Source organism: Medicago sativa, chromosome 8 (genome assembly GCF_051527215.1).
Source record: "Medicago sativa cultivar Bolivia chromosome 8, Bolivia_mono, whole genome shotgun sequence".
NCBI lineage: Eukaryota > Viridiplantae > Streptophyta > Magnoliopsida > Fabales > Fabaceae > Medicago > Medicago sativa.
Window position 1 is genome coordinate 91,814,042 of NC_140756.1, and position 13,905 is coordinate 91,827,946.

The window sequence follows — 13,905 nt, forward strand, 5'->3', positions numbered from 1 at the left end:
ATCTATTCTGTAGAAGTTAAAAAAATTGAAATTGATCCTTAGCATAAGTGATTTTTATTTACTAGTTCTAGGGTGAGAAACCCACAAAACAAGACAACTCACGCATTCTTCTAGTTCCATGTGAGAAACCCACGAAGAGTTAATATTCATTGCAAGGCTACAAATGGGGAGTTAATCCTCTCCATTTTCTTTCTCGGGTTCTCATATTTAATAATATCGTTTAATGTTTTGTGGTGTATAGAAGAACATATTTGATCAATGTTTGTGTCACATTATCAATTTATACTGCCAAAACCATGATTGGGGGATAAAATAGGGAGAATAAGAAATGGAGAGGTTTTATTTCCACAAGAGAGAGCTGTGTGTGTATAACATAATAATGCCCGAGAATGAGCAAAATTATGATTACTCTTTCCGAAAATATGATTAGTTTACTTCCCAGTCCTTAGAGAGCCATATTGTTAAAGAGAAAAAGTAGTATAACAATTTGAATGATTGATATCTTTAAAAAACTAAGTTAAATAAAAAACTAAGTTAAAAAAAACATTTTATTTTTAAGATGATTTATGGAAGACATAGCTCATCTGAAAGACATAGCTCATCTGACAATGCTTATATTGATAAATTGAACATCTTAGAATCTAAAATGAGCACAAATGTTTGTTCAGTTTTTAAATAGGTCTTTAAATTTTATGAATATTTCAAAAAGTTTTCTTACTTTATTTAACCTTAAATTAATCCCTATATTTAATCACTTACTTTCAATTTAGTCCTCATATTTTAACAATTTAGTCTTTAAGTTTATCTACTTATTGCTCCCTCCGTTTCAAAATGAGTGTCGTTTTAGGTGTTTACACACATATTAAGAAATGCAATGATTAAAAGAAAGAGAATTGTTATTTTACCAAATTATCCTTATTAACTATTGGTTAGTTTTAAAAATAATACTTTGGAAGTAGTGTGCACAGTATTAATTGGAGGGTACAATTGAAAAGAAAAAGTTATTATTGCATTGGAAACTGAAAGCGACACTCATTTTGAAACAATTGTTTTGGCTAAAGCGGCACTCATTTTAAAACGGAGGGAGCATCAATTTAGCTGCTAACATAATCTTTGAAGAATTAATATAATTTAAATTTAAAAAAGTGAGAGACATTTTAAAAATATTCATCAAGTCATGAATATTCTTCAAAGTCAAAGAGTAATTTAATGCTTCATCAAGTTTTGTCTTGCATTATTGTAAAAAGAGTAATGATATTTTGACATCCATTTGATGACAACTTTGTTGACAACCTTGTTTTTCTCACTTTTTATTGGTCAAAAACAATGGAGAGAGAAAAAGGAAGAGAGAGGATAACAACATCATGTGAGTATGAGAGAGAAATTTGTTCAAAAGTTGTCAAAATATCATTTCTCCTGTAAAAAAGTAAAAAGAAAAGTAACTTGAACGCCATATAAGAGGAGGTAGGCTAAAATTGAAAGTGAGATTGGAAATAATTTGGGAGGGAAATTTGGAGTGAAGAAAGAAGAAGCGGGGGCGGAGAAAGATGGAAAAGGGCGGGGAAGCAAGGATAGATCTAAAGCGAGACGGTGTCGAGGATCTGAGCGGCCGCGTTCATCTACTTCCCTGCTGCATCAAGCACGACGGTCCCACCGAAGTTTCTCACTATTTCAAACCTAAACCCACCGGCGTCGTCGGAGAAGACGGGTTACCATTACAACAATCGCATTTTAGAGGAAGGTTACTCGAAGGAACTACTCTTCCTCTTCCTCGTAACTACTCTGGTTCGTATATCTTCTTCTCTCTTTTTTCTTTCTATTAATTTTTTTGAGTTTTTTTTTCTTTCTTTCTGAATGAGATTGTGACGATTGCTATTCTCTCTAGGTTTTGTTTTAGGAAAGAAAAAATCCGATGAAAGTTCTAATTCGTGGAAGACAAGTGCTACGTTTAATGGTATTACGTATTGGAACCACGATAGTGTTCCTTCAAACAATGATGATTTTTCCCGTGCTTTTCATTGGATCACTGTTGCACAAGCTGTATGTTGTTTTTTACTTTCTGAATTATTATTAGTAATTTGTTTGTGAATGGGATTTACTATATTATGATTTTGAGTTATTTACTAGACATGTTGATTATAATTGAGTTTTATAATGCTTATTACTCAGATAAACAGATTAATTTCTCAGTGTTACCTTATTCATTGCGTATGTATCTGTCTCCCACATTGTTACTTCTGCTGCTACTCAAAGATGAATTAGGTTGTGGACTAGAATTATGTTCAGGGTCTATTTAGATTGACTTATTTGAACTTATCTAGTGACATAAACACTTACGAGACTGTTAGCGAGAACTTACAGAAACAGCTTATGACATGTTCGTAAGTTATTTTCAGCTTAGCTCTTTAGGATAGCTTATGAAAACAACTTATTAACTTGTATGTAAATAGTTGACTTTGTTTTTACTTTTGGTATAGAAATAGTTTATACACAAATACTTATCTGATAAGCGTGTATGTTAATGCTATAAGCGCTTAATTGAGTGGTTTACCTAAATAGGGCGTTGGTATTTGCCCAAATCTTGTCGAGTGTAATGTTTGTTCGCATTATGTTAATGTTGACGAGGTATGCATCTTGGAGGATGTCATACTGTAAGTAAGAAGCAATTTCTCTATTCTCTTTTCTCAGTAAATCATATTCTGTATTGGAGAATATGCTTGGCTGATGATTACCATACTAATTTTCAATTATATCGTCTTTCTTTGATTAGACATTTCAATTGCTTTCATATTAGGAATCGGGGGAACAAGGTAGCCTGTGTATTGCCTGCTTGTTCTCTTCGGTTAGGGTTTAGGCAGGGTCATGGATATTCTTGTTGAGTAGGGGATGTGTTGTCAGAAGCAAGAAATCTATCTGTTCCTGATGTATTTTCCTCTGGTTCCGATTAATCCATTCAAAGTTTTAAAATAAAATGGAACAAGTGTTGACGAGGACAATGAGACTTGTGTTTGCATCATCGAGGTTACCTAACTAGATATTTGCTTTTTTTTTTTTTTTTTTTTGCAGCTGCATACTCCTGTGACACCTGAGGAATTAGAGTCATCATCTACTGCACTCTAGAGTCCCAATCACTCTCCCTACAGAATGCCGTAGCTTAATTCCAGTTAATTTATTCCTGTAATTTTTATGCTTTTGTTGTATGTTGTCTCCAACGATCCTTATGTACTTCCCCTTTTAATTTATATAGATCCTGTTTGTTTTTCACTTAGTAAATACAATATGTATCATATTCATGGATGGAAAGCTTGCTATCTTTAATAGCACATTATGTGTAGTCTATCTCTACCGAAGGAGGAGGATATCTTGCAGTATGTATGCCTATCAGAATCATAATTGTGGAGGCACAGTTTAGATGAGCTTGAAGACCTAATATATTTTATGGATGACGATCAGTTTCTTTAAGAGTGTTCAAGTCTGAGGAGCCAGTTCCTTTATTATTTATTGTTTTCTCCGTTTAATTATTAGTGGCTCTTATTAACTTAATTTTCCTGTTTTAGTTTGAAATACACATGCGAAGTTGCTTGCTATGTTAGTACTAATACTATATTACTACCGTCTTAACTTTTATCATTCTACAAATATTTATTTTCATTTTTCTAGTTTTCCAGAATGCACGTAGAGTATTGTGATTTTCTAAATAAAAAGAAGACATTTTGGGAAACTTTGTTTTTTGAAGAAACACTCCAGGAAACTTAAATTTGAATATTTCAAAAGGGAAATGTTGTATGTAGTGAATTCTTTCTCATGATGATACCACGACACGACATCATGTATTGTAGCAAAGACACTAATTTAAATCCAGCCACAACCACTCATGTATTATGTGAAAGGAACATCGAACGGTAGAAATGCCTTCATGGAATTACCGTTCGCAACAAGTAGCAATGCTCATTCAGAAGGGTCAATTTTGATTTATCAGGTTCTTACTTATTGAGGTGACTTTTTTAATTTCTACTTCTCCATGTGTATTCCCTCTTGCATCATCCTAGTCAACATGATTCATCCTCGCCAAACACTCTCTCTACTTCCCCTTTGCTGATGAAACATAACGACATTGTAAATAATTCATTATGGAAAGTTCACATTTGAGTGTTATTGAAATTCTGGATTTGAGTTTTCCGAAACTATTTTTTGTTCATATTTTTGAGTTTTCTGGAAAATTGAAGACGAAGAATTAAAAATTATAAAATCAAAAAATATTTAAAAGAGACAAAAGAAAAATAGCAGGTTTTGGGGTCATGTTTTTAGCAGAAGCAGCAACCATAACGATTTCAAGGCCCAAACAAAAAGGGAAGGCCCAAAACAAAAACATAAGAAACCGTCAGTATCCAGAAAACATGATGAGTTGATGACGACCACTTGATTGAAACGCAATCAATCTATGTATCTTCTTTATCCACAACCGCGTAGAAATCTTACTCAATCTATCTTAACAAATAACGATATCGAACCTCACACACAATTTACAAGAACCACAAACACACTCTTAACATGGCGTTGGCTTCTGCAACGGCCACAGTCTCCTCCTTTGCCGCCTTCAGACTTTCACCGCCATCTTCTTCTTCCTCTACTCGCGTCTCTTTCAGTTCAGTTAAATCACCTTTCTCAAACAATGTCAATTCCCTCAAACTCAATTGGTCTAGTAGTATTTCCGCTCCAATTCTTAACCAAAACCATTCCATGGTTACTACTTCTCCTCGCTCTCTCACTATCGTATCCGCTAAAGGCTACAAATTGAAAACCCACAAGGTTCTATTCTATCCTCTTTCAAACCCACTTCAAGTTTAACTATGTATCATTCATTATTTTAATTGAATTTCATTTTTCAGGCATCAGCAAAGCGATTTAGGGTTACCGGTGCTGGAAAAATCGTGCGTAGGAGAGCAGGAAAGCAACATTTGCTCTACAAAAAGAATAAGAAGAGGAAATTGAGACTCTCCAAAATGGTTTGTTCAATCTTGTTAACATGCTCTTAAATTATATTAGATTATTATCATCATTCTTCTTTGGATTGTTAATTTAAATCTATTCATTGCTTACAACTGTATTTGGTATTTGTTTACTTTTTGGTGCGTTATTTGAAAAATGAACTACTTTCTCAGCGAATTATATTAGTCTCATACCTTTCTTGCCCAAGAGTACCTTAGGAGTTAGATACAAGCTAGGGTATGGAACTGGTTAGTTAGATTGTTTTGTGCAATTGTTATGCGCGGTTTTATTTGTCAAAAAAGTTTATCGTTTCTTTTTTCTTTTTCTCTCAACAATTTCATGAAGTTTTACTACATGAAAGTGGGTGACTTTTTCTTGGGGTTGGGTTGTGAGATTACTAGAAGAGGGTGGCTTTTAGGAAATGGGAATGGATGGAAAAGTTGGACTTGGAACATACATTTTGTTTCCCTGCCTTCTCTCTATTTTTCATGTGTCATGAAGTGAAGATTATGAAACTAAAACACTTCATTGTGCACCAAACAAAATATCTACAATGTCTAGTGTAGTTAATATATATCATGTAGCTCAAGTAGGTAACATATATTGCTTTCCGATTTCCATGTTCATATAGGATGATGCCCTTTAAGCCGTTTTGACATCACGCATCAAGTATGAGTAGAAATGTCTTACAACAAACTCGAAAAGAGTTTGCCTTTACCTTGCCTATCTTATGAATTATCAATCATCAACTTATCACACAATTGAGTGTGGTCCTTAATCTTTTTCTCTCTCTCAATGATTTCTTATTTTGTGTGATTCTACTATTAAAATTAAACCAAATACCAAGTTTTTATCACTCAATAGAGGATATTGTTAATTAGTAAGTTGGCTAACTAGGACATAAGTCATGTTATTTGTTAATAAGAGGGGAGCCTTAGAGAGTGACCTATCTTGTCAAATGGAAGGAGTAGGGGGCTTAATGAATTTAGGAGGGTGGCCTCAAATCTCTGCTGATTGTTTGTATTCAAGGGAATTGTTACTTATTTTCTATGTTAACATTTCAGTTGTATCGTTGTCTTTGAATGATCTATATTGTAAATACTTTAAATTAGCTATGAAATCATGGGTTTGAACTGGATATGCGTAAAAAGCAGTCATATTATGACACTTGTATTCTGATCATATCATTTAAATAAAAAATTTGTGAATTAGGACTTGTCTACTATCCACAAATCTTAACAAAATGCCTTGATGGGTGTATTCCAAGTTGCACTTTTCAAATTTTATTTAACAATCTTAAGAAAAACATCCACAATTTTCTGTTCTACTGTCCGCAAATATTTATTGCTGAGATTTATCTGCAAATTTATGTGAAGTGATAAATTACAACCTTCTATGGAAAATGTGAGGACTAAAATAAAGTCATTGGTACTTGATAAATTGATTGAAATTATCAATTGAACTGAACTGTAGTGGTGTTTAAGTTGATTGTTTTGCGAGACACAAATTGAATATTACTCACAGTATAGAATTTCATCACTTGGAAGGAATTTCATCTCATCTTGACTTTTGTACTTTTACCAAACCCACATCCATCCTAACAACACTTGGATTTCTAGAACTAGAATGATATTTGATATACTGTGGAGAAGCTCAAGTGTCTGGCTTGGATTCACCCGAAATGTGGCATTTTGGTTGAAGTTATTTTTACCGAACTTTTTCTTGGGAATTTTCTGATTCTGTTTTGAAATACACACGAACAATTAAGTTAATTATGGAATCAATTTTTTCATCTCTAACTTTTGTTTATTGTCGTACACAGATTCAAGTCAACAGAAGTGACTATGACAATGTAATTGGAGCTTTGCCGTATCTGAAAGTAAACAGAAAAGCTACGTAAATGTTGTGTTTGCAAATCTGAATTATGAATTTAGCATGGTCCTGTCTAAGGATTTGTGAAGTCTCCAATATGCTTTTACACCATTTGAAAGTTGTTTTATTTTACAAATGAATTGAGGTAGTTTTTGCCAAATATCAGTGACTCGTGAAAATGTTGTCCTTGTATTATGTAATAACAATTATATTTACTTCATTTCCATTTCTACTATTCACATTTACCATCTTCCTGTTTAGCATTACATATGTCTTGTGGTAAATCAATTTTTTTCCTTATGGACTTTTTGTTGTAAATCATGTGGTCATCATAATCTTATGAACTTCATTTTTTCGTATGAACTTTTTGTGGTGAATCATTTGGTCGTCATAATCTATTTCGTTAGGTGATTTTATTAAATAATCATTGACACTGCTAAATAAATAATTTTGTTTAAATAAAATCATGAGTAACTAAATAATTCTATTATATATGTTACATAAACTAAATAATCCTAGCTACTCCTCTGTTTGATTCAGTCCAAGAGGACAAATTGTTATGGCAGGAAGAAACACTCACACAGTGAAGTCTGGATACCTTATAGCTATGAGAGACATTATTCCATCGATTCAAATCTCATCCGTCAGGTGACTGGAATAGCCTAAAGAAAATAAATGCTCCACATAAGGTAGACTTTTCTTAATTAATGATACCACTTACGTTGCTTTCGGTAAAAAAAAAACTAAATAATTTTTTAAAACTAACTACTAACATTTGCCAATAAAATTCCACTCATTATGGTGGATGAAGGCTAATAATGCCAAGTTTGTTTATGGTGTACAGAGATGGTGGTCGGACCCTTTGATTTGTTTGGGTATCGACTGACCTGTTTTTCATGTATATACTTTGTATGACACTTTGTTGTTTGGGATGCTCTTTTTGGTACATCTTGTACTGAGAAGCTTGCATCGCCTGTGTTAATATATATTCCATTTTTATGTCTTCAAAAAAAAAATTTGCCAATAAAAAATTAAATAAATTTATGATATAATTTGTAATTCGCCAATAACAAATTACCCTCGCAAGAATATCATATTTAATTTTAAAAAAATTAATATTCATGTTTTTGTAAATTTTATGAATTATTTTATATACAATTATTCTAATTTTAATAGGTTTAAATTTCATACGTGTTTTTTTTGACTAAAATCATACATATTTTTAAAATTAAGCTATTAACTATTAAATTTTTTATAATTTAATATCAAATTATATATTTTTTATATTTTAAAAGATTTTAAATTTTTTGTTTCAAATTATAATTTATAAGAGTAGTAAATTATTTATTTTCTTATCACATCATGCTGATTTCTACACAACTCATAATTTAGATAAGCATTTGAAGTAATAAGTCAAGATAAAGTAAATTTTAAAAATAATTTAGTATATTTTGCTTAATGAAAGTTCCCGTGAGTTTAGCTCTATTGTTAAGGACAATGCATGTAAGATCCGAGGGTCAAATCCCGACCACCAAAAAAAACATATTAGACCGAAAAAATACATAATATTGTTATCCTATATTATCTTATGATAAATTTTTATTAAAATATGTGCTTTCAATGCTTTAAAATTTAAAATATTTAATATTTTTAAGAATAATTTTTATATTTATAATCCTTAAAAAAATAAAAACAATGTTAAGAACAAGAATAAAAGGTGATTCCTTGCAGAAAGAAAAAGAAGGAATGATCCCACAAATATCCATTGAATATACAGGTGTCTGCCAACACACGCACAACACAGCAGTAAAATATTTCGTGAAGGGACCCATTCCATTCACGCTTTTCCTTTCAATTAATTTCTCTTACGCGTTCGCTTTCATAATACAACAACCCTTCTCCTTCGCCCTCCTTCTTCTCTTTACGTCCTTTTCCGTTAGGGTTTTGCATTCTGTTATTCCTTCGATTTCTTCTCCGTTGACTCTAAATTTTGATGGTTCGGTTTATGGGTTCTAAGAATCCCCGTTCTCAATGGGAATCGTCTTCTGCTTCATCCTCCATTTCCCCCAAATTTGAGATCGAGGATCCCATTCAAGATCAACATGCTCCTCTCAACAAGCGTCACAAAGTTTGTTCTTTCTCTCTAAACTAATAATTTTGTTTCAATTATTATTATTATTCTAGTTTGATTTCTGCTTTTTATCAGTCGTAATTGATTCTAGAGTTCTAAAATTGCTTTTGAATTTTGATATGTTTGAATCTTCGAGTTCAATTTACTTTGCAATTTAAAATTTTTGATTTTTTATTCAACACATAAATTTTGTAGAATCAATTCATTCAAAATCATATTTTTAAGCTAAACACAAACTTAATAATGTTTACTTTTGTTTTGGGACTTCCTTTTTCTCATTAATTATGGTTTTGCGTTTTGTTTAGGCTACAAATGATATACTTAATGAGCCTAGCCCTTTGGGTTTAAGTCTCAGGAAGAGCCCTTCGCTGTTAGATTTGATACAAATGACACTTTGTCAAGAGAATTCGGTTAATGCAAATACTGCAAATGATAATTTAAACTCTAAAGCAAACAAGGACGCTCGTGCTTCAGTTGAAAAGCTGAAGGCTTCAAATTTCCCAGCTACACATTTAAAAATTGGTTCATGGGAGGTACATTCGAGACTCTGCATGTGGTTTTTCGTTTTGGGAAATGTATGTTTTTCTATGAATTTAAGTCATGTCAATGTTGTCTTTATTGCAGTATAAATCGAAATATGAAGGTGACTTGGTGGCAAAGTGTTACTTTGCCAAACAGAAGCTTGTTTGGGAAGTTCTTGAGGGTGAGCTGAAAAGTAAAATAGAAATTCAATGGTCCGACATCAGTCAACTTAAAGCCAATTGTCCTGATGATGGACCTAGCACATTGACCTTAGTGGTAATTTAATTCTCTAAACACACATGTAATTACGTGTGGATAATTGTCCTGTGTTCAATGATTTATGAATGATATTGTGAATTGCAGGTTGCCAGACAGCCTCTTTTCTTTAGGGAGACTAATCCTCAACCTAGAAAGCACACATTGTGGCAATCAACGACAGATTTTACCGGTGGACAGGCCAGCACACATAGGTATATTCTTTTTACAGCTGTCCTTTGATATGTGGATGTTTGCTCGACTGTCATCCATTCATAATCATATAGATTTAAAAGTACATTAATTTTGTTGGTTTGTCATAAACTGTGTAGGAGAATCAGCATTTGACCCCTATGTAAAATACTAGAGATTGATTTTCAAATGGGATATTGAGAGAATGTTGTAAAAAAACAGCAATATAACTTGTTGAAATCGTTGAGGAGGAGTGGTCAGGTTTTAATTTGCTTATAGTATCTGTGGAATTTAGGTGACTCCTTTTTTGTACACAAGCATTTCTGAATTATTCTATTAAGATTTATTTATTGGGTTATTGGGAGTCCCTAATATGGACCCTAAAAATAAAGGTCCACCCATGGACCTGTACATATTACCTACTACAACAGGTTACCTTAAAAAAAATTACAAAAGGTTAGAGCAAGGAATGAGAGGGACAGTTTGGTAGTTTCACAGAAGGCATTGGAAGGTGGAAGGAATTGAAAGAGGGTTGGAAAGGAATATTTGGTTGGATCTTACAAGAAAATAACCATCGAAAATTTTCTACATAGATCTATGATGTTGGATTTTGAACTTTCATCATCACCATTGCATTTTGCACATAAATTTTCTCTGGAAGTTGAGAACTTGGAACTTATTTCTTCTTGTTTTTCGGTAGCTCAATTTTTTTCCCTGAACATTAATTTTAATTCACATATGTCAATCCTTTTATTATCCTGCCTTGTGTAATCTCTTCCTGCATAACAGAAACAAAAACCCAACTAATTTCTGTTATTTTAATTTTAATTTCATTTAAATGTAAAAAAAGGATTCCCCAGGGAGAATTAACAACATAAAATAGCAACCCAATGTCACCTGTATCCATAAGCTTGCTTATCAAATCTCAAATGACTTTACTGCAAATCAATGTCATGCTAGCTAGTGCTTGGAGAAGAGTGAAGTGGTTGGGTGATTTTGTGATGAAGATAATAAAATTCAATTTATACTAAACTTAGGGTAACCTGCTATAGCAGGTAATATGCATGGGTCCATTGGTGGACCTTTATTTTTGAGGTCCATATTAGGGGCTCCCTTATTTATTTGGTCAAGTTTATTATTTTTTACTTTGCATTGTTTGGTATTGTATGTTTATGTCCTATTCCATCTTGTTTGGCTCTTGTTTAGTTATATTTATGTCCGATTCCATTTATTTAGTGTAGAGAAACATATCACTGCTATCTGCTTTGCTCTTCCTAGAAAAAATCGGGTCAAAATTTGTTTTCGAAGAAATTATCATTAGAAAAAATTGGGTCAATATTTGTTTTCGAAGAAATTATCATGATTTGATTTTAGCAGTGTCATTTCTTTCCATGTTTTTTTTGCTTCTTCCCTGATTTGAAGTAAAATAGCTGCTGGATTTAATTGATAATAATTTTAATGCGGTGCAAGCATGATTATCAAAGAGTTCCTAATAAAATTCAACGGTACTAGGCAAAATTTACTCATTTATGTTTAAATGTTTGTTTGTCACATGATTATTTGCGTATTTGGTAGAAATCTTCAAAATAGTTTTTGCAATACAATGATTTGGAGAGATCCCTAACTCAAAAGCAAACAAACTATTTGTTGCTAACTAGTTGAGTTTAGTCTTTTTAAGGTTCATTAATTGCATGTTTAATTTTAGAGTCATCAGTAACATTAAAACGAAATAGCTATCTCAGTTTAGTTTTTTTAGATTCATAGAAGAGATTTGATCTTTTTATTTTTAGTTTAATAGGGTTATGGTCGTTCAAATGAATCATATTTTCAATAATGCTATGGTCGTTCAGATGAGTCATATTGTTGTACGATACATTCTTCCCTGCTGCTGGTTTTATCATTAATTAGCCTGCGTATTGTGATTATCAATTTTTTTAGTGATTGAAAGCAGACACACTTCTAATATTTCTATGTTTTATGTCCTGTTCCATCTTGTTTGGGAACTCCATCTTGTGATTTTATAACTTCTAGGCAGCATGTTTTGCAATGTGAACAAGGACTGTTGATCAAGCATTATGAAAAGCTTGTCCAGTGTAACGACCGTCTTAAGTTCTTAAGCCAACAGCCAGAGATAATGGTTGATTCACTTCATTTTGATCCACGATCCGCTGCTATTGAGAACCCTCACAATCTAAAAGATTGTGATTTGCATCAAGGCAAGGGCAATGGATCAGCTGCCTCTCGTTTTCAGAACATGGGATCTCCTCATTCATCCCTGTCTCCATCATTTACGACCGAGCACAGTGATCCTTCTGCTATTACCTTAGATAGTGTGCCCTGCGAAGCACCTTCCTCCAGTTCAGGTAATATAAGAACTTGGCTCTGATTTTGATTGTGTTACATAAGGGGTATTGTATTCACTTGTGTTTCATGCTTAAATTTTAAATTTTAATGCACTTTCTTTTGAACATTTCTTCTTTGCTTGTTGGTTAATGATTGAAAACTTATCAATGGAAAGATGAGGCATTACTTTGAAAATCAAGTAGTAGATGGCTAGATGCTATACTATTTCTTGTTATAGATCTGCCTCTTAGGATCATCATGTTTAATGTTGAAAGCCATAAACTTCAACTGAACTAATATTATCAATTTGTTAATTCCAAGTAAAATATCAGTAAAATATAAAACAACATGATTTGTGTTCCAAGAAGCATAGATTATGAAATTCTCTTCTAAAATTTGTCAAATGGGTATAATTATAAAAACTATGATGACTCTACAAATCTGTCACTGTTGCATTGACATGTTAATTTCATCAATAATTCAATATGCTTAACTTGTTGAATATTGTTTTTCATCAGTAGAAGTTGTCTGTGCAGCATCTACATGGCTTCATAATAATGAACGTAAATCAACTGTTCATTTTTTTTTTTTGCCTTATTTATTAACGTGTTTTGGTTTCTTAAGTTGACTTTTATTTCCACATGCAACAGAAGCGATGTATAATTCCGAAGCTGATTCAAAGGGATCAAGACACTGGGATCAAATAAAACTGCCTGGGCTCCGTCCTTCTATGTCAATGAGCGATTTTCTTGGCCACATTGAGCATCACATTTCCAAAGAAATGGCTTCAGGGGATCCTTCCTTTTCTGCTGAAAGATTGGAGTACCAAGAAATGATGGATGGCATTACACAACATCTGCTTAACGACAATCAGGTTGCAACAGACTCCGATGAAAAATCACTTATGTCAAGGGTCAATTCTCTACGCTGTCTCTTACAAATGGATCCCCCAGCAGTGCCCAATTCACATGACAACACGGGCTCTATTGAAGGACCTAATGATGCAAAAGTCAACATAGATATCAAGGCTACTGAAGAGGACTCGAGAGATGTTTATGGTGGCAATCCGGCACCAGGCATGTCGAGGAAAGACTCATTTGGAGATTTGCTTCTTAGTCTTCCTCGAATTGCATCTCTTCCAAAATTCTTGTTTGACATATCAGAAGATTAGTCCCGATTTGGGAATTTCAGAATGTTCAAGTAGTGTATAAAAAGCTTAATTTTTTTCTTCTTCATAGGAGGCACTAGCATTTGGAAATTATTTTAATGAAGAATCTTGGTGCAGCCCGTGTAAAAACATTTCTAGGTGCTTTAGTTCTCTATTTTTTTGCTTTTCCATTTTGAGTCTCGTTGATAGTTGTCTACCTTCAAGTAAACTATGTTTACCTTGTTAAACATCCGGGTATGTGGATTTCGATACTCGTATTGCTTTGTTTAGGATGGCATTGTTTTTTAACTTTTTTTTATTGGTAATGTTAAGGATGGCACTTTTCTTGAGTGCAATGGGATGTTTTAAAGTTAGATATGGGAGCTTCGATTTGACTGTTTTTTTTTTCTTTTTTCTCTTCCAGTTGTTCTACGTAATGTTAACAATGAGTAAA

At 32.9% G+C, this 13,905-nt stretch overlaps 3 protein-coding genes across 3 annotated transcripts; all 3 read left to right on the plus strand.

Moving 5' to 3' along the window:
• The first annotated feature begins 1,486 nt into the window (after positions 1-1,486).
• LOC146903276 (ribonuclease H2 subunit C-like protein) lies at positions 1,487-3,334 on the plus strand. The gene is made up of 3 exons (XM_085733824.1): positions 1,487-1,785; positions 1,886-2,040; positions 3,067-3,334. The coding sequence occupies exons 1-3, from the start codon at positions 1,548-1,550 to the stop codon at positions 3,118-3,120; spliced, it is 447 nt and encodes a 148-aa protein (XP_085589950.1). The 5' UTR covers positions 1,487-1,547; the 3' UTR covers positions 3,121-3,334.
• Positions 3,335-4,481: 1,147 nt separating this feature from the next.
• Positions 4,482-7,100, plus strand: PRPL35 (Ribosomal protein L35). The gene is made up of 3 exons (XM_085733823.1): positions 4,482-4,809; positions 4,890-5,006; positions 6,812-7,100. The coding sequence occupies exons 1-3, from the start codon at positions 4,552-4,554 to the stop codon at positions 6,887-6,889; spliced, it is 453 nt and encodes a 150-aa protein (XP_085589949.1). The 5' UTR covers positions 4,482-4,551; the 3' UTR covers positions 6,890-7,100.
• Positions 7,101-8,742: 1,642 nt separating this feature from the next.
• On the plus strand, positions 8,743-13,825 carry LOC146903278 (uncharacterized). Its single transcript, XM_085733820.1, has 6 exons — positions 8,743-8,989; positions 9,298-9,525; positions 9,617-9,790; positions 9,878-9,984; positions 11,993-12,324; positions 12,955-13,825. The coding sequence occupies exons 1-6, from the start codon at positions 8,855-8,857 to the stop codon at positions 13,473-13,475; spliced, it is 1,497 nt and encodes a 498-aa protein (XP_085589946.1). The 5' UTR covers positions 8,743-8,854; the 3' UTR covers positions 13,476-13,825.
• Positions 13,826-13,905: the final 80 nt, after the last annotated feature.